At 39.8% G+C, this 21716-nt stretch overlaps 1 protein-coding gene across 1 annotated transcript in view; it reads left to right on the plus strand.

The window, feature by feature from the left end:
* CNGB3 (cyclic nucleotide gated channel subunit beta 3) overlaps nt 1-13461 on the plus strand; it is a gene marked incomplete at both ends in the record, with an annotated part of 142091 nt that extends 128630 nt beyond the window's left edge. The window contains 4 exons of the mRNA XM_082674669.1: nt 10124-10270; nt 10507-10681; nt 12059-12133; nt 13201-13461. Coding sequence (XP_082530795.1) covers nt 10124-10270; nt 10507-10681; nt 12059-12133; nt 13201-13461 — 658 coding nt within the window. The remainder of the gene's footprint in view (nt 1-10123; nt 10271-10506; nt 10682-12058; nt 12134-13200) is intronic.
* Nucleotides 13462-21716: the final 8255 nt, after the last annotated feature.

Consider the following 21716-nt stretch of genomic DNA (forward strand, 5'->3'; position numbering starts at 1 on the left):
GATACAACATGCAATGTATAGCTATTTTTCTCTAGTACCAGTGATATTACCTCATTATTCTCAGTTGGTTTTGCACTTTAATAGTTGTTTTAATTTGCATTTCTCTAAATAGTGCTTAGAAAATAATAGGTCCTCAATAAATATTTGATAAATCAATTAATTTTCTCTGGGCCTATTTATTTTCACAAACGTGATCATATTTATTTTCTGCGTTTCTTTCATTGTACAATATCCTTTTTTCATCATATATAACAAGTTATTGGGCAGAATTTAGGCAGTGATATATGTTTTAGATAGTCTGGCTTTTATTTAAAGTATTTAAATTCTGACTTTTCACCAGCTATATTGGTCAAATCACCCATTCTACATATTTAACAAATATTTTCTCTATACCATTGTGAAAAGGCCAAATATTTTGAAGAATAATTTTAAACCTCTTTGTTCCCTCCAAGCAATGTTTGCCTATTTTCCCTGAGTACTCAGTTTTCAAAATGAGAGTACCAAGGTAGACTTTTAGTTTTTTGGACTATTTTAATTCCATATTCTTATTCTTCATCAGAATAATTCTGTTATTCCTTCACCCACTACCCTGCCTTTCCTAAAAGACAGAAATAGTAGATACATTGGAAGTATGAGCAGGGGTAAGAAGATTGATAAATATTGAGGGAGAAAACTTTTCATTTCCATTTTTTTCTGGCTCAATCCTGTGCATACTACCTGTGTTAAAATATGTGTTTATATTTTTCACTACCTTCTTTAATATACAGTCTCTGTTTGTGTAGCATTTTTTGCTTAGAGCAGAAAGCAAACCTCACCTAAGTTTCACAATATTCCTCTGAACCACTACATTATCAGTACCATTGTTTAAACATGTATTCAAATATTCTCAGGACTCCTCCTAAACTGACTTCATCTGGTGACTCTAATTCTATGAAAATCAAGGCTCTTTACCACCATTTGTAATAGCAGAGAGGGAGTAAAGAATCTGATTGTCAGACATTGGTAGAGCTTATCACGACCAGCCCAACTGGCTTCCTCCTTGATTTTTCTAATATCCATGTGCAAATCTCTATCATTAGAACAATAACAATGGCTTCATTAGCAGCATTAGAGTTTAGGGTGTAAAGAAAAGACTATGACTTGAAGTCAGCTCTGGTCTTGGATTTGAATTTCTGCAATGAAACTCGTAAGTATTTGTTCTGGAATAAGTCACTTCACTAGATTCTGGACCTCAATTTCCATGTCAGTAAGTGTAGGTAAGAACCTACCTCACCAGTTTCATGTGGTCATTAATATATGACATCGTTAGCTATTTTGACCCCAAAGAAACACATAGTTAAGCTAGAATATTAGTTTGTTTGATACAGTAATTTCCAGCCAGAGTATCATATATCCTCCTGGGTACTTGATATAAATAAAGAGGGCAAGGAATAAACTGTGCATGTTATTCCTTTTTTCCCCTCTTCTTTAGAATTTTTACCTAGATTCTTCATCGATCATCCACTTTTTTTAAAAAATAAATTTATTTATTTTTGGCCATGTTGGGTCTTCATTGCTGCTTGTGGGCTTTCTCTAGTTGTGGAGAGCGGGGGCTACTCTTGGTTGCGGTGCACAGGATTCTCATTGTGGTGGCTTTTGTTGTTACACGGGCTCAGTAGTTGTGGCGCACGGGCTCAGTTGCTCCACGGCATGTGGGATCTTCCCGCACCAGGGCTCGAACCCATGTCCCCTGCACTGGCAGGCGGATTCTTAACCACTGCGCCACCAGGGAAATCCTGATTATCCACTTCTTCTAAGGCCAATTCAACTCTGAAATCAAGACTTCCTGGGGGAAAGAGGACTGTTTTGTATCTGTGAAATCTGAACTCTTTAACTCCGATAAAAATCCATACATAGAGATTTTTCTCAAAAATCTAGGTTAACATGTGTTGCCTTGCAGTGGTTTTATGACTATCAAAGTATCTGCGAAGAGCGAGCAGTCTGGGCAGAGGTGACACGAGAACATCCTCTGATATTTGCTCACCCACAAAAGTTTTGTTAGGATTTATATTTAGTGAAGTGGTAAAAATTTTCAAGCAACAAAGTGTTTTCCAATAACACTGAAAAGAGTGAAAGAATATCTCATAGAAGTTTACACAGGTGACCTAACCTCCTGCACTCCAAATATAATCCAGTTGGAAATTTGCTTAATGAGAACAGATATATGAAGTTGTAATCTCTCACTCAGCATTGGATGTGATTGATCTTCTTTCCATAGATAGTATTCATAGTTTTATTTCTATTATAGGAAACGATTCTACATGAGAGTATGCTTTTAGACAAGAAACTTCTTCATTTTAGGAAACATTCTCATTTTTTTACAGTTATCAAAGCATTAATCATTCTGAATTGTGTTTATCTGTTTAAGAAGTCTGTCTAGGTTTGCATCCAACTCCACAACAATGAGCTGTATGGCTCTGGGTGAGGTCCTCAACTGAGGTTTCATTTCTTCATCAATTAAAACAGAGTAATAATAATACATAATTACCTCATAGGATTGAAAAGCATTATACGTGTTGATACAAAAGAGAACTTAGAAAAATACCTGGCTCATGGTAAGCACTTAAAAATATTAGCTAGTAATACTACTATTACTAATGTTATTATCAATATTTGCTAGTCGACTAGACAACCCTCGCCCACGCTTATCCCACTCCTAGATTACAAACAGCTTGAGGGCAGATTTTTTTTTTATTGAAATATAGTCGATTTACAAATATTGTGTTAGTTTCAGGTATACAGCAAAGTGATTCAGTTATACATATATGTGTATATCTATATTCTTTCTTTGATCCTTTCCTGTTATAGTTTACTACAAGATATTGAATATAGTTCCCTATGCTATACAGTTTTTTTGTTTATTTTATATATGGTAGTATGCGTCTGTTAATCTCATACTCCCAATTTATCTCTCCCCCCTTTCTCCTTTGGTAACCATAAGTTTGTGTATTATGTCTGTGAGTCTGTTTCTGTTTTGCAAATAAGTTTATTTGTACTAATTTTTAGATCCTACATATAAGTGATATAATATTTGTCTTTGTCTGACTTAACTTCATTTAAAATGATAATCTCTAGGTCCATCCATGTTGCTGCAAATGGCATTATTTCATTCTTTTTTATGGCTGAGTAATATTTCATTTTATACATCTATATCTATATCTCATCTTCTTTATCCATTCATCTGTTAATGGACACTGAGTTTGCTTCTATGTCTTTGCTATTGTAAATAGTGCTGCTATGAACACTGGGGTGAATATATCTTTTCAAATTAGATCTTTTCTCTTTCCCAGATATATGCCCAGGAGTGGGATTACTGGATCATATGGTAACTCTATTTTTAGTTTTTTTAAGGAAACTCCATACTGTTTTCCACAGTGGCTGTACTAATTTACATTCCCACCAACAGTGTAGGAGGGTTCCCTTTTGGCTTGAGGACAGATGTTAATCATCTTTATAGCCCCAGAACTTGGCATCGTATCTAGGTCATTATGGAGTATGTTATTGCCACACACTTCTAATTTATCACTAATTTCTTTTTTTCCTTTTCTTTTCAATTTATACAGTGAATTCCTTATATGCTTCTGCATGATTGGCCTCCAAAGTAAAATGGTCTGTACAATCTCAAACTCATAGAAAAAAAAACTATTTATCAAAAGTCCAGCTGAGGAAGGTAATGTTTAAGAGGATGATTTTTCTCTAGATATTCTAGATACCACTGAAAACAAAGAGAGAGACGAGTATCTGATATGCACTGTACTGACTTCCCTTCCCACCTGCAGCATTGCTTCTACGGAACTGGACTTTGGAGTGACACACAGCCTTTACTGAGGACCACATCACAAACAGTGCTGGCAAACTTAGTTTTGCATCTATAATAGAATATGAACATGTTGTCCACCAATTTACACGGTGGCCTCTCTACTAAAGCCCTTCAGCATATATTTCTGTCTTAAAACTAAGAATCCATCCATTTTTATGATATAAGAGACAAAGCCAAATTCGAAGCCCTCTTGTAACAAAGTTTGCATTTTTGCATGAACCCCATTTTATGTTTCCATTCTGTTTTTCTTCTGCTCTTCCTTTCAACTTATGCTCTTTTGTATTCTACTTATCCTTGTGAGTGCTTTCTGGATAAACTAGCTCTGTGAAAAAGGGCTGTGCACATTTTGTTCCAGTCACATTATAGTCTGTGTATGCAGTGCACAATTTATGATGCTGTATGTGGCAGCCCTGGAAAAAAGCTGGAAATGAATGACTGACTAGGGACTATCTGAATATTCTAGCTCTTTCTGATATATACACACAGCAATGTATATGTATATGTAAATACATATACATTTGTTTATATGTATATGTGCACATGTACATACTATATGTATGTACTATATGTATATTATATGCAGTAGGGATCACCCAATCCACTGAGGGTCTGAATAGAACAAAAATGTGAAGAAAGGGCAAATTCACTCTCTCAGCTTGAGCTGGCACATCTATCTTCTCCTGCCCTCAGACATCAGGGCTCTTGGCTCTGGACTTTCAGACCCAGACATCGACTTACACCAGAGGCTCCTCTTTCTCCCCTTCTCAGGCCTTTGGACTCAGACTGAATTACAGCACCAGCTTCCTGGGCCTCCAGCTTGTAGATGGCAGACTGTGGGACTTCTCAGACTCCATAACCACCACAACCACATGAGCCAATTCCCATAATAAATCTCCTTTTATATATATCTGTATATGTCCTATATTTTCTGTTTCTCTGGAGAACCCTGTGTAATAAAATTTATTATACTTATTGTTAGTTGTTACAGTTACATACCCCAAATTAGGGTTTAAAACTTCTCAGCCAGGAGTTTTACCTAATTACACCTTCATAATTGAATGTCAGGGGTCTATAAACATTTATCTCTGGGCTTCCCTGGTGGCGCAGTGGTTGAGAGTCCACCTGCCGATGCAGGGGACACGGGTTCGTGCCCCGGTCCGGGAAGATCCCACATGCCGCAGAGCGGCTGGGCCCGTGAGCCATGGCCGCTGAGCCTGCGCGTCCAGAGCCTGTGCTCCGCAACGGGAGAGGCCACAACAGTGAGAGGCCCACGTAAAGAAAACAAAAAACAAAAAAAACACACCTATCTCTCCCTAAAGATAATCAGGCCTATAGTACAGAAGGTACTAAAAGGTGGTCTTGTTAATCCAAAAGAGAGATTAAGTGTCTTGCTCAGAAATACACTTAATAAATGGTAGATTTCAACTATAGTTCAATTTAAATTCTTTTAAATTAAACATTATAAATAAATAAATAAAATCGTAGAGTTATCTGGTTCCAAAATCTGTACTCTTTCCACAAACCATACCATGCTTTACTATTTTTCCTTTTGCACTACTTTACCTGCTGAATACATGATAGGCACTTAATAAATACATGATTGGAGTAAAAATCTAAAAGGTCCTTAAGTTCTTTTTTAAGGTCACAGCAAACAAAAGTGGACCTAGAATTAGCATCCATTCCCTTGTTTCCTGGGCCATTGCTCTGTTCAGTATTTTTGACCTGGGGACACTTACCATTAACCTCGGCTGTTTGTCCTCCAGCACGTGCTCTTTCAGAAACTATGTGGGCTTGGGAATATTTAGGGATCTTCTTACTAAGCTATTTAATGAGTGAAACTTTCCATTGGTGGAATGCTGGAGAAGCATTTTGTGGACAGGAGGGAAAAAAACGATGCTATTTTAAACACTGCTGAGAGTTTGGGCAAAATCCATCTGGCAGACAGACTATTTCTTCCGTTCAAAAACTCATCAAGCACTCCAAATGTGTAACCTGTAGGCAAGTTTAATTAAAGCTTGAGAAATCTCAAAATAACTTGACATTTAAATATGTTATTTCCATTCTGCTCTCATAGTCTGACACACACAGAGACAGTCTCAGGTCCAAATTAAGCTCCCCAGTGCCATCCAGCCCTGCCTAACTACTGGATTGCCCTATGTCCAAGGCGACAGGAATGTGAATGAAATAGGCTCATCCAATCATTATCCTTCAAATATTAACATCCATTTCATAGATAGATAGGCAGGAAGATAGGTAGGTAGGTAGATAGGTAGATGGATGGATGGATGAATGACAGAGTAAAATTTACTTCTCTTACTTAAAAAAAAGGGCAAAGGCAGAGCTTGTCTTGGGGAGAACCTCAGGAAAGGAGATTCCATTTTCTCTTGTCTCTTAGTTTATCAATTATAATTCTTTTCAAAAAACTTCAGTGTTTGCCATACACATTTTAAACTAAGTTTACCTTCACATTAACACTATACCACTTCACACATAGTGCAGGAACATTATAACAGCCCTTCCCTACCAGCCCTTAAGACACTGATATCATTCATTTCACTTATCCATATGCTACCATCACCCAATGCAGTGTTACTTTATTATTTAAAGTCATATTTTAGATCAATTAAGAATAAGGAAAATAAAAGACTTTCGTTTTACCTCTGCTTATTCCTTCTCCCATGTCTTTCACTCTTTATGTAGACCTAAATTTTTAATCTGTATCATTTTCCTTCTTCCTGAAGAATTTGTCTCAATATCTTTAAGGGTATGTCTGCTAATGTTAAAGTCCCTCAGTTTTTGGTTTTCTGAGAAAATCTTCATCTCCCCTTCACTTTTGAAGGATAACTTCACTATACATAGGATTCTAGGTTGGTGATTTTGTTTTTCTCAACACTTGGTATTTCACTCCACTCTCTTCTTATTTGCAGTGTTTCTGACGAAAAGTCCACTATAAGTCTTATTCCTGTTCCTTTATATGTATGGCTTTTTCCCCCCTCAGCTCTTTTCAAGATTTTCTTTGTCTTTAGTTTATTACACTTTGAATATGATGGGCCTAGGAATGGGGGTGGGGGAGTATTTATTCTGCTTGGTATTCTCTGAGCTTCCCGGATCTGTGATTTGTTGTCTGTCATTAATTTGGAAAAGTTCTTGGCCATTATTACTTCAGCTGGTTCTTCTAATACTAGAGAATGATGTATGTTTATGTATATATCATATATATATAATACCTTTTGAAAATGTCCTGCGGTTCTTGATGTTCTGTTCTGGTTGGATTTTTGGTTTTCTTTTTTTCCATTCCTTTTTTTTCTTTTTGCATTCAATTTGGGAACTTTCTACTACCTATCTTCAAGCTCATCTATTATTTTCTTCGCCATGCCCAGTCTACTGATGAGCCCATTAAAGTCAGTATTCATTTCTGTTATAGTATTTTTTTTTTTTTTGAGGTACGCGGGCCTCTCACTGTTGTGGCCTCTCCCGTTGTGGAGCACAGGCTCCAGACACGCAGGCTCAGCAGCCATGGCTCACGGGCCCAGCCACTCCGCGGCATGTGGGATCCTCCCGGACCGGGGCACGAACCCGTGTCCCCTGCATCGGCAGGCGGACTCTCAACCACTGTGCCACCAGGGAAGCCCTGTTATAGTATTTTTTATTTCTAACATTTCCTTTTGAATCTGTCTTAGAATTTCTATCTCTCTGCTTACATTACCCATCTGTTCTTGTATGATGCCTACTTTTTCCAATAGATCTTTTAACATATTAATCATAGTTATTTTAAATTCTCTGATAATTCCAACATCTGTGTCATATCTCAGTCTGGTTCTAATGCTTTCTTTAGCTCTTCAGGCTGTATTTTACTTGCTTTTTAGTGTACTTTGTAATTTTTGTTGAAAGCTGTACATGACGTAATGGGTAGTAGGAACTGAGGTAAACAGGTCTTTAGAATGAGGTTTTATATTAATCTGGCTAGGAGTTGGGCTGTGTTTAATGTTTGCTGTAGCTGTAGGTGCTAGAGCTTCTAAATTTCTCTAGTGATCTTGTTTCTATCTCCTCTGTTGACTTTGGCCTTCTCTCAGTACTGCTCTTCAGAGAAAGTCTGCATTTTGCAGTTATAACCCAATGTTACCATACAGAAGCCCCTTTGGTATAGTGCTCAGGTATGGGGGAAAGCTCTAACTTTATGATTAAATCTAAGTCTTTTAATGGATCTATGTCCCTGGGGTGTGATCTTCACAGGTGTTTCTTATCCCCTTAGGCAGGAAGGCCAGAGGTGCCTGGGATGAGAGAAATGCCCTTCCTCCAGCTAGGATAAGACTCTGGTAATCTTTTCCCCTGGATAGTAGACCTTTGTAATGGAGAACAAATATATTCTGGGTGTATTTTACAATGATTAATTATCCCCTTCTACTGCCAGAGCAACAAGCAGATCTTTCTTGGCTCTCAACCATGAGAATCTGCTGAAGTTTCTCAAGGTAAAACCTATAAAAGTATCAGTTTCCCCATAACTGTGGCCCTCAGAGTTTCTCCCTCTCTTGATAGTTCACTCTCAACGTACAGCAATTTGTCGAAATTACCATTTAGGTATTCCTACCAGTTACAGCTCCAAGGGCTTCTGTTCCAGGTAAGCAGGTTTGGCTGTGGCTTTCTGGATTCACCTGTCTCCCCAGATTTGGATGGGAGTTGACCCTGCAACTTCAGTTCTTTGACATTTCTGAGAAAAGTCATTGGTTTTCAGTTTGTTCAACTTTTTCGTGTTGTAAGGACAGGAGTGACAATTTCCAAGCTCTTTACATGTCAGAGCTGAAACCTTATGTTAGTTTTTTAATGATTAACAGCCAGCGAAAATGTTCCCTTTTCTGCAACAACGGCTGGAGAAATACACATGGTCTGATATCAATCTTCAGGCACAGCACTCATGCAGCTTCTCACATCTCATTGCCCCCAAAGGCAGGGCTGTGAAAACGTGAACATTCCTATTGCCAGAATGCTTTCTCGGTCCCTTCCACCTCTGGAGATTGTTTTTTATTAATGTGAGCCTTCTTTCTCCATTTCTAAATGGTTGACTCTGAGAGACTGAATCTCGTGTTACCGTCTCACTGCAGAGCCTGTAGTGTTTTTTTTACACATTTGAAATGTGTTTTTTCTTGTCTTGCTTTCAAAGACCAACCCTTATTTTCCGGATTATTGGTGAATGACAGAAGTTATATTCATTTGTTTTATTCACTCGAGTGTTCATTTATTTTATAACTATTTATTGGTTACTTCCCAAACACAAAATGCCCCAGCTATGTTCCTGAGAGATATAAAGTCCAGAATTCTCTGACATTCCAAGTGGGAAGTTGTATGACAATGACTATACTACAGAGCAATTTATGATACTGAGAAACAATTTGATCAGGGAGTTACATATAGGAAGAGATTAAATTCACCTAATGTAACCAGGGTATCATTAAGATTTGATGTCAGAGCTTGATCTGTCAGAGTCCAGACAAAAAACTGAAGGTACACTTAAGTAAGTTAACTAAGAAGACTTTAATAAAGGGATTACTGACAGAAGCCAATCAAAGGAAATTAGAAGGAAAATCTAAGACTACCCAACAAGAGATGGTGATATATCTCGAAGCTAGCTACAAGGGAGCTGTTTCCACAGCCAGGCCTCAAGGGGACAAGGGCAGGGCACATTACCAGAGCCCAGAAAGAAATCTGTGGGAGTTGTACTTCCAGGAGATGGCCAGGAGCTGTGGATTTTGGTAGAAACTGCAGCCATTGCTAACTTAAGGCCTGGCAGGGAAGAATGGGGGAAGAAACGTGCCAACCCCACTCTCCTCCTGCTTTCTGACTTCCTACTGGTATTTCCCATTGGCTGAACCCAAATGAAAATCAGAGATCAAGCCCACAGAGGTCAGCTTCCTGGAGTGCAAAGAGGATCGGGAAGGATGAAAAGTTAGTCTGAAAGAGCAAATGGAGGATACCCAGTCCAAAGAGAGTCTGCACTTCTGGAATCTGGGAGGAAGAATCTCCCAGGGCTCTGATGGCTACAAGGCCTTGATTTGAGGTGGGAGTTAGATGCAAAATGCATTGAAATCTGTTGCCACTTCTATTGCCACCACATCTTGACTCTCTCTGCACACTCATCTGAACTCTCACATCCAGGGAATGATCTCTGAAGCAGTATAAATGGTTCTAATATTTGATTTTTTTTTTTTTTAAGATTTTGGTGGAGGAAGATTGAAACTGGTGGCAAAGATTCATTTTTCTCTCTTACAGCCTTCTAGCAGCAAGAGGAGGAAACCGTAGAACTGCCAACGTGGTGGCCCACGGCTTTGCCAATCTTTTAACTCTGGACAAAAGGACCCTCCAAGAAATTCTAGTGCATTATCCAGATTCTGAAAAGCTCCTCATGAAGAAAGCCAGGTATAACCTTTAAAATCCCATTAGAGAGGAGTTGGTTTTACTTCGTAAAATCTAAGATGAGAACTGTGCTATGGTGGGTACAATCAACTTTACCCATGAGGTACACTTAACAAACAACTGTTTATGCAGTTATACATTGAAAACTTCACAGATTAGGAGAAATGATAGTATTTCTGGTAAGTTTTTCCATAACTCTCACAGTGCTATCTGAAATGGCCTTTCTGTCTTGTCCACAGAGTGCTTCTAAAGAACAAGGCTCCAGGCACAGAGACAACTTGTCCAAATAAAGGACTTGCCTTTCTCTTCCCACCAAAACAAGAGACACCCAAAAAGTTTAAAGCTCTCCTGGGAGGCTCAGGAAAAGCAGGTCTTGCAAGACTACTCGCACTGAAGAGAGAACAAACCGTTCTGGTAATAAGGCAGAGGGAAAGGAGGGCTGTAACAGAGACCACTGGACTAAAGACCAGACAAGCTCCTACTTTAATTCCATCTCAGACACTGGGATAATCTGGGTTCATCTAATGCAAATAATTAATACTTTATATACAGCACTTATTATTAGTTTACTGTATGCCTACATAATATCACATTTAATCCTCACAGGTTTATTATGGATAGTTTTAATGTATATATACATAAATACAGTCGACCCTCATTTTTGTGGATTCTGTGTTTGTGAATCTGCCTACTCACTAAAATGTGTTTGTAACCTCAAAATCAATAATTATGGTGTTTTGGGGGTCATTCACAGACATACATGTGCAGAGCAGTAAAAAATTTAAGTTGCTGGAGGCACATGTTCCCAGCTGAGGTTGAACAAGGAGACACTCTGCCTTCTTGTTTCAACTCTCACACTGTAAACAAGTGATCTTTTCATGGTCTATTTATTGCCATGTTTTTTGCATTTTTGTGCATCTCCCCCCACAACACTGTTAAAAATGGCCCCCATGGGGCTTCCCTGGTGGCGCAGTGGCTAAGAATCCACCTGCCATTGCAGGGGACACGGGTTCGAGCCCTGGTCCAGGAAGATCCCACATGCCGCGGAGCAACTAAGTCCGTGTGCCACATCTACTGAGCCTGCACTCTAGAGTCTGGGAGCCACAACTACTGAGCCTGTGCACCTAGAGCCGGTGCTCCGCAACAAGAGAAGCCACCGCAATGAGAAGCCCACACACCACAACAAAGAATTGCCCCCGCTCGCTGCCATTAGAGAAAGCCCATGCAGCAACAAAGACCCAACACGGCCAAAAATAAAAACAAATAAATTAATTAATTAAAAAAAAAATGTCCCCCAAGCATATCGCCAAAGCACCACCTAGTGTTCCTAAGCACAAAAATGCTCTGATGTGCCTTACAGAGAAACATGTGTGTTAGATAAGCTTCATTCAGGTATGAGTCATAGTACTGTTGGCTGTGAGTTCAGTGTAATGAATAAACAATATATATCAAATAAGGTGTCTCTAAAAAGAAATGCACATAAAACAAGGCTATGTATTGAGCAGCTGACAAAAATGTTGTAGCCAGAGGCTTGTAGGAACCTAAACCTGCATTACCCCTAGGAGAGATAGGTCAGGGTTTGCTAACAGTGTTTGTGGCAGCTTTACAGAACAAAACTACCATGAATAATGAGGATCAACTGTATGTGTATAGACATACATATATACCTATAAATATATGACATTTTACCAGTAAGCCAATAAACATTTTCACTAATATTCATTCAATTACTATCACTAATGTAAAGTCAGAAATAACCACATAGATTGCATCCAAGCTTTTATATTATAGATGAAGAAACTAAGATCCAGATTAATGTATTTGGATAAGATCACAATCAATGATAGAGCAAAAGCTATTACTCGGGTATTCAGACTTCCACACCTACACTAAGCTGTCTCCCAATTCCTAGAAATGTCAAGAAACTCAAATGTTATTGCTTTTCTTTTTTTTTTCATATTTCTTTGATTCTCATGATAAGCTTATGAGGGCAGATACTGAAAAACAGCAGGAATTCAGGTTTTCTGAATCTAGTCCTTATGCTATCTCTAAAACTGTAGGAAATGGGAGGCTGTGGTTCTTTCAGGAAATTGGTAAAGCAAATATTATAAAAGTCAGTCACACTCAAGAGACTAAAACTTGCCTCATCCTTTGCCACACACACAACACTGCAATGAAAATCAGTGTATACCAAATGCCTTATTTAATCGGCACGGAAATAATACTTTGTGTAAAAGGCTTATGGGGTTAAAGAACTATGTAAGTCAATATGTTAAGTAAGGCTCTCAACTTTATATGTACACATTCATACCTGGTACAAGCTTCTCTCAAACTGATCTCAAGCATCACCAGTAAAGAGCATAGTATATTTTTTACTATGAAATTTCTACAGATGACACTAAATACAATAGGTTCTAAAGCCATATCAAATGCCCATTGGACAAATGGAGAAGACTGTACTAGGAAAGAGATATGAATTTCTCCCTGAAGTTCTCCCATGAACTTATGCAGGAGGAACACCAGAGATTCTAGAGTATTTATATGGTATTTGGTTAATACTTTTTTATTAAAAGATAAATATTTAAAATTTCATCTTCATAAAATAAGTAAATATTTAAAAAGCAAAGAGTCCTGAGCACTAAGTCTAATAATTCAGAGACCATGAGGGTCAATAGGAAGTGAATTCCTTGGTAGGGACAAAAACGCGACGTAGACTAACACCAAATTCAAATGTGATAGCTCAGCCCCATTCTCCAGCACATCAGAAAACTTAGTTAAATGATAGTCAATGGCAGACATGATTCCCTTATTAACTTAATTCAGACAGTCTTTGTCTTAGTGGTGATCCTTAGCTATTGCATATTAATCAAAAGACTCCAATGTCCTTGATTATGATTTCAATACCAATTCTTTTCAATAACTGTTGCTTCTAGAAAAAAAGTGAAAACTCTGAAGGAGAAGAGGATAAAGGAAAAAAATATGAAGATAAAGGAAGACAGCCAGCAGAGAAACCACTTGAAACATCCAAATGTCGAACAAGTTCTATTACAGCAGAGGAAGCACACCAGTCAATTAGAAGGGCAGTTTTACCCAGAGGAACTACCCGTCAATCACTCATCATCAGCATGGCTCCTTCTGCGGAGGCTGGGGAAGAGGTTCTGCTGATTGAAGTCAAAGAAAAGGCTAAGCCATAAATGTTTGATTATCTTTAGATACAATCTAGTTAGTTCCCAAAGAGATTGTAGTCAGGATGGTAGCTTAAACTAATGAGAGGAAAAGACCTTGCCGGGACCCTTGAGAAACCATAGGCAAATCCCTAGCTTAGTTTCTAGGATTTACCCTAGAGAGTGTGATCTTCTGCATTGGCAATAAGAAGATTATTAAAAAAATCATCCCTATTCTCCATTGTCATTAGTTTTGCACAATTGGTATTTCTCCGAATTGCATATAGTAGGTTATTTTTCTTCCGTTCTTTCTTGATGATGTTTCTTCTCTCCATTTTGATTAGGTTGGTCTTGGCTCTGAAATGATTCACTTTTTCTCTTAATTGCGTGTGTGTGTGTGTGTGTGTGTGTGTGTGTGATTGTGTGTGTGTGTTAAAGTCTTGCATCGCACTGTTAGTCTTGGTTAAATGTTCCATGTATATGAATTTGTCTCTTACTTTGGGAGTATGAGATTTTAATAAAATGTCAAAAGTTGGGTGACTTTCATTCAAGGTAGGGTGATGAGTCAGTCAAGTATCAAATCAACCCAGCAGCTGGGACTGAAGGGAAGCAAACAAGGGAGCCGATGGATGTAAAACCCAACTTGCAGAGGAGTCCCCTGAAGGGCACTGCTGGTCAGCATTACTAACAAATCCACAAGCAAAATCACATTGCAGCAACAAGTTGGAAAAACTGTACCCTTTGCTAAAGAAACAAACTTTAATATTTTCCCTCATATCAACTTAAAAGGCTCATCTGGCTCAACAGACTCAAACAGGAGGAATCAGATTGTCCCCATTTTCATGGAGGCTAAAGTGACATTTCTCAGAAACTTTTGCAAGCATTCACTTCAGAAGACGTCAGATTTGAGCTTCTTGTTTTCAGCTTTAGTAAAAAGTAACGAGGTTAGGAAGGCAGACTGTACACATGTCAGATTGACATATCCCTGCAATTTGCAGAAACTACATGTACAGCTGTTTACAAAATCTCCGAGTTAATTAAGTGCACTTTAGGAAGTTGTCCTCATGAATCAGCTAGCATTAGCATAATTACCAAAGTCTCAAGCTGTGAAGAGGCTAAAAGAGCCAGGCTGCTGTCAGAAGTAATAATACATATAGAATTCCATTCTGATAAATGCCCTTAGGGTATAATATTAAATTCTGTATAATAAGGCTATTCTAAGTCCCAGAAGATGGTCATTGTAACAGCACTTTGCAGAGTGTTTTAACAAATTATATTAGCCAAAAAGCCTACAACATAGATGCATTCAGCAAATCATGTAAAATTAATCACTAGAATAAAATGTATCATTTGGTACTCACCATTTTTTAATATCGTGTTCAAGTATCACAGAAACATGACAACTTTTACAAAAGGTTGGGTGGTGTTTTTCAGGATTTAAGGGAATGGAGAGAAACTGTTAAATAGTGTTTACTTTATAAATGGGAGTTTATCAAGAGTGATTAGAAGAGCCAGAAAGAAAAGGTAAAAATAGGGCCTGAAAAAAGTCTGATAATAGGAAAAAAAAAACAAAGGAGAAAAGTCCTGAACTTGTGAATAATATGTTCTCTCCTTACATTCTATGTTCTTCCCCTGTCATTTATTTCCCCTCCCAAACTATCCTTTTTTAGATATCTTCATTCTTCCAGTCTCTCAGACTCAAATCTAAGAATAATTAGTAACTCTTCCTTTGCTTAGTGTCACCAAATCCTTTTTCTTTCTTAAATCTAATTGTCTTTTCTTTTTCAACTTCAATATTAACAACTCAGTTCATATTTTCTGTTCAATTCAAATAGATGATCACTTTTTACCAACTATCAACTCTAATCACTTGTCTACCTTTCTCAATCCTTTTGCCATGGGTAAAATTAGAGCTTTATAAAATACAACTATCTTAGTCCGTTCAGGCTGCTATAACAAGAATACCACAGATTGGGTATGTTATAAACAACAGAAATTTACTTCTCACAGTTCTGGTGGCTGGGAAGTCCAGGATCATGGCCCAGCATGGCTCACAGCAAGCTCCTTCTCACTGTGACCTCACATGGTGGAAGGGGCAAGGGGTCTCTCTGGAGCCTGTTTATGAAGGCACTAATCCTATTCATGAGGGCAGAACACCTCCCAAAGGCCCCACCTCCTAATACTATCATCTTTGGGGTTAGGATTTCAATACATAAAGTAGCTGGGGAGGGGGAGAGGCAGAGGTGAGAGACACTAACAACATTCAAACCATAGCAACCACTTTTGACCATGTTACTTCTCTGCTCAGGGACCTATTAATCCCTCCTAGTGATTAAATCTTATTTGTCCAAATTTAATTACCACTATCCCAACCATACCCTCCATTGAAGCTGGTCATCTTGCTTTTTCTGGAACCACCACCTACCTTTCTTCCTCTGGCATTTGTCCATGCTACCTACCACAGTATAGAGTGTGTCTCTCCTCCATCACTCACCTCTTTCCTATGCTTCCAAATCTCTCCCACTGCCTCTAAAAACATCAACCCATGATAGTTCTAATTTCAAGGGATTATCACATAGTACAGCATTCCACTGTTCTCTAACTTCTGCTTAATTTTAAATTATAACAAGGCAAAGACTAGCTCTTATGCTTTATTTGTAAATATAAAGACAGAAAGCCCAGGTTTTTTTTTAAAGGAGCAAGGATAGTAATAGTCAACTCATGGAAGCAAAATAAATAGGATACCAACATAGAAAAGATGCTTGACTTTACTTGTACTTAAAGAAATACAAATCAGAACAAAAATGGAATACTGGGCTTCCCTGGTGGCGCAGTGGTTGGGGGTCCGCCTGCCGATGCAGGGGACACAGGTTCGTGCCCCGGTCTAGGAAGATCCCACATGCCGCGGAGCGGCTGGGTCCGTGAGCCATGGCCGCTGGGCCTGCGCATCTGGAGCCTGTGCTCCGCAGAGGTAGAGGTCACAACAGTGAGAGGCCCGCATACCACAAAAAAACCCAAAAAAACAAAAAAACAAAATGGAATACTACTTTATACTTATCAAACTGGAAAATATTTGAAAGTAGACAATAATACCAAGTGCTGGCAAGGATGTAAATTGAAGCAACTATTCTGGCAGTACACCTTAGAACTTGGCAATACTACTTCAGATACATATCCCAGAAAATCCTCAAGCAGGGCCGTAAAAGAAAATGCAAGAGGAAATGCATTGTTTGTAGTACAAAGGAACGGAAGGCCACTGGGGTGTCTACTCTAGGAGAATGGATAAAAATAATATGGCATGTGGCATATGGATGTGTTTTTAAGATGAAATTCTATTCAGTCATTGGAAATAATGAATTAGATTTACACATAACAACATGGATAGATCTCTTTGAAAAACTAGTGCAGATTTTCTTAAGAAAAAATAATGAGATCTTTAGTCATACCATGCATGTATATTTTTATTAAGCCTATCTGATCAAGACTATCAGGGACAAATCCGTAGCCCAACAAAGCCAAGTTTATTAACCTGCGGCAACAAGGGAGGCTGTTCACCAGAGGAAACGTGAGTGTCCCACCAAACACAGGAAAGGACAAGTTATGATAGGATATTGGAGAAAGGTAGAGGTTAGGTAGAGTTTAAATGAAGTGATGTTTTGAGGCTCAGATTAAAGCAAGACTGTATGTAAAGGGGTTAACATCAGCCCTGGGCCAACAAGCAGACTCAGGGTCCTGTTTTCTTGGAAACTACTCAGTTAAGATAAACATAGACTGTTGTGTCCAGAAACCCCTTATCTGAAGGTGTATACCTGGCTGCTTCTCGTGTCAGAATGACTTAGATTCTCCAGGCAAACGTGGAATGTTTCAGTCTGACTGATAAGATTTCAAATAGAAAAGTTTCTAACAATCTGTGATTTTAGGGAACAAAGTTTCTCAGCACTGTGTCTCTTTGTTGATTAGCAAAAGTGGTGTTTACAGTTTCACAATTTAAAAATATACAAAACACTATGTATTTCAAAAATATATACATGTCTAAGAAACTATGTTAAATGCATTAGAGATGATGGCCATGGGGAGAAAGGAACGTGGAAGTGGTAATAGGAATAGATGAAGTGAGAAAAAATAATAAATCAAGAGCCTCAACTAATGAGGATAATGTGCCATGAACTGAGAAGCACGATTAACTCAATTTTATGGACTTGAGTTCAGTGTTGTGTCTAGAAATAGGCTAGTGGAGAAGTGAGACACCCATTAATCAAGGGTCTTTCCTTCAGCCTCTGTTACATCTGAGCCACACAGGCAGCCACTATAGATACAGCTGCTACTTCATCTGCTCTCTGGGGCCTGTCCTGCCAATGAGGCTTTTCTTCTGCATGTGGGCAGGTCTCCACTTGACCCCAGCAGAGACTACTAAGCATGCTTAGGGACCAGCAGAGACTACTAACCATGCTTAGTGTTAGGGACTGAATTGTATCCTCTTCAAATTCATGGGTTGAAGGCCTAAACCCTAATGTGACCAAATCTGGAGACAGGGTCTTTAAGGAGGTAATTAAGGTTAAACTAGGTCATAAGGGCATAAGGGTGGGGTCCTAATCCAATAGGATTGGTGTCCTTGTTTTTATAAGAAGAGGGAGAGATACCAGGGGTGCTGGTGCACAGAAAAAAGGCCATGTGAAGACACAGCGAGGGAACTCCCTGGCAGTCCAGTGGTTAGGACTCCAAGCTTCCACTGCAGGGGGCATGGGTCCCCTGGTTGGGGAACTCAGATACCACATGCTGGGCCATGCAGCCAAAAAAAAAAAAAAAAAAAGATATAGTGAGAAAACAGCCAGTTGCAAGCAGAAGAGAGAAGCCTCAGGAGAAACCAAAACTTCAGGTATCCTGATCTTGGACTTCCAGCCTCCAAAACTATGAGAAAATAAATTTCTATTGTTAAATACCTACTTTGTGGTATTCTGTATGGCAACACCAGCAGACTAATACACTTAGTTTCATGAACTATGGCTGAAAATAGCTGTTGGTTGGAGAAGCAGGAAACAAGAATGAGGAATACGTTGTGGAGATTCAAGAGGCAGTGATAAGACAGGCCCATGGAGATGTAAAATAACCATACCCGGGCAGGAGCTGTGAGTGACTGTACTGAGGCCCAGCCTTAAATTATATCAGCTCATTTGTTAGGTACGTGCCAGAGTTCCCAGCAACTTTGCTATGAGGAAGAACAATAGTTGAAATATGGATTTGCAACCTCCATAGATGTTGCCCATACTTCTCTCAACAAATCTTAATATTACATTCATTCAGTCTTCATAAAACCCCAGGGTATTATCATCTATTTCCTAATAGACTCCAAGCCCACAACCCACTCTCGATAATATTAACTTCATACTTTGCTTAAAGATGTGAAATATGTGAGGGGGAGTGTGGGAATATGGTAAAACATGGATGGGGTAGACATTTTCCCCTATGAATTTCAAAAATATTTTCTGATTAAAAATGAAAATTTTTTATAAGGTGGGGTTCCCCCTCCTCCCCAGGATAGCATAACTAACAGTGTGTATTCAATAAAAGGTAGCTGAGTGAATGGAATCTCCAAAGTAAATGTGGTACCCCTCTGCCCAGTGCTAGAGCCAGCCCCAGCCTCCCTGAGTCTGCCTTTATTACTCTGCCAGGCCTCAGTGTTACCGCTGAGTTTTCTGCTGAAATAATCTGGCTTTGCCACACATGGAGTCCTCCAGGTCTCCTTCTTCTATGTTCTCTTCACTTTTCACAGCTGAGGATTTATAAATTCCCAGGAACTGCTCACCCAAGCTTTCTTTTCCTCATCCAGATCCCCTCAAAAGGCAGGGTTGATCTTCCAGCATTCTGTACTTGATTTCAAGTAAAACTAAGTCTCACTTCTGTTGACCAAGTCTTCTAAATGCTATTGGTGCAGAACATCCACCCAACCTCGTCCCAAAATTCCCCAAGGGTGTGCTGTCTCCTGCCAACTATCTGCATTAGTGATGCAGCCCTGGTTTCCACTTGCTCGGTATGAGTTAGCACTGACATCCTTCCCTGCAGGACCTCCTTCCTCCACCCATCTCCTTGCCTACACAGTGTGCTCTCCAAGGAATTCAAAATAAATCTCACATTAGCTTAAATCAAATATCATTAAGAGGGGGCAGAGTCAAGATGGTGGACTAGAAGGACATGGAATTCGCATCTCTGAACAGCTAGGGCACCTACCTGGCACCGGTGGGGGACCACGGACACCTAAGGGGACCGGATGAACCCTCAGCAACCGGGTAGGATATGTGGCATGCAGGGGAGTGAGGGGGGAGGGGAAGTGGAGGCGGGATGGGACTGGCACCCCTGAGGGGCAACTGGGGGAGGGAAAGGGATCCCATGCTCGAAGGGGGAAATTGGGGGACTACTGGGAGGACAGAGGATCGGAAGGGAGCGTGGCCAGGCTTCCCCTGCCCACTTGAGCTCCTGGGAGGCTGCTGAGATCCCAGGCCTGACCCTCTGCCCACCTACACCCCCTCCAACTGCACGGGTCCTGAGGGAGTGGGAGGGAGGGAAGGGGGAGCAAAAGTAAAGGCCGGACCTACAGGACTGGCAACCCTGAAGGGTGGTTGGGGGAGGGGAGGAGTTCCTACACCCAGCAGGGCCCACCCATGGTTAGGGGTCCAGTGGGGATGGGGGAGACGGGGGTGGGGCTAGGGGCAGTGCAGAGGAACAGAAGAGAATGCTGCCAGCGCTCTCTCTGTCCACTTAGGCACCCAGGGAGCCTATTGGGCTCCCAGGCCTAATCCTCTGCCTTTGGAGCCTCCCTCCTGCCACGCAGAGCCCAAGCCCCGCCCCTATACCCGCACCCAGGGCCCCACCTCGATACTCAGAGACCCCCTGAGACACCCTCCAACACGCTGGGCCTAAACTCCACCCACACATCCTCACCCAGGGCCTTACCTCCAAACTCCGGAACTCCACACTCAGGAGGCCCCCCCACCCTTGGAAATGCTGCCTCTCCCCTTCCACGCAGGTCCTAAGCAGAGGCCCCACCCCACGCTTGAACGTTGCCCTGCCTAGGCCCCACCCCCAAGGCCTTTTCCAGCTGCGTGGGTCCTTAGCCTAGGCCCAACCTCACGCTCAAATATCACCTCCCACCAGCCTAGGTCCTGTCTCACCCTAAATCCCACCCCTGCCTAAGTTCCACCCCTGCCTAAACTCCGCCCCCATAGCCAAGGCTTTTTTTTTTCTTTTTGCCTCTTTTAGATGGGGTTCTGTTTTACCTTGTTGATTCATTGTTGTTGATTCATTTATATTTTTTCTAATAAATCTTTTATTTTTCTAATTTTATTTTATTCTTTGTACTTTGTTATTGTTCTGCTCCTTTTGGCTTGTTTCCCTCCCACCCCACCCTTTTTTTTTTTTTTCTGTTGTGGTTTTATTTTACCTTGTTGCAGTTGTTTCAATTATATTTCTATTTTTCCTAATATCTTTTTTAATATTTCTAATTTTATTTTGTTTTTTATTGTTTGTTATTGTATTGCCCTTTTTTACTTTTCTTTCTTTTTTTTTTCTGTGCCACATGGCTTGCAGGATCTTGGTTCCCAGGCTGGAGGTCAGGCCAGTAAGACAGGAATACAGCCCCACCATCAAAAAAAAGAAAAAAAAGAAATGAAATGACAAAAATATACGTTACAGACGAAGGAGCAAGGTAAAAACCTACAAGACCAAATAAACAAAGATGAAATAGGTAACCAACCTAAAAAAGAAATCAGAGTAATGATAGTAAAGATGATCCAAAATCTCGGAAACAGAATGGAGAAAATACAAGAAACCTTTAACGAGGATCTAGAAGAATTAAAGAGCAAACAAACAGTGATGAACAACACAATAACTGAAATTAAAAATACTCTAGAAGGAATCAAGAGCAGAATAACTGAGGCAGAAGAATGAGTAAGTGAGCTGGAAGATAAAATGGTGGAAATAACTGCAGGGAGCAGAATACAGAGAAAAGAATGAAAAGAATTGAGGACAGTCTCAGAGACCACTGGGACAATATTAAACACACCAACATTTGAATTATAGGGGTCCCAGAAGAAGAAGAGAAAAAGAAAGGGTCTGAGAAAATATTTGACGAGATTATAGTAGAAACCTTCCCTAACATGGGAAAGGAAATAATCAATCAAGTCCAGGAAGCGCAGAGTCCCATACAGGATAAACCCAAAGAGAAACATGCTGAGACACATATTAATCAAACTATCAAAGATTAAATACAAAGAAAAAATATTAAAAGCAGC

This window comes from Grampus griseus (assembly GCF_964374135.1).
Source record: "Grampus griseus genome assembly, chromosome: 17".
NCBI lineage: Eukaryota > Metazoa > Chordata > Mammalia > Artiodactyla > Delphinidae > Grampus > Grampus griseus.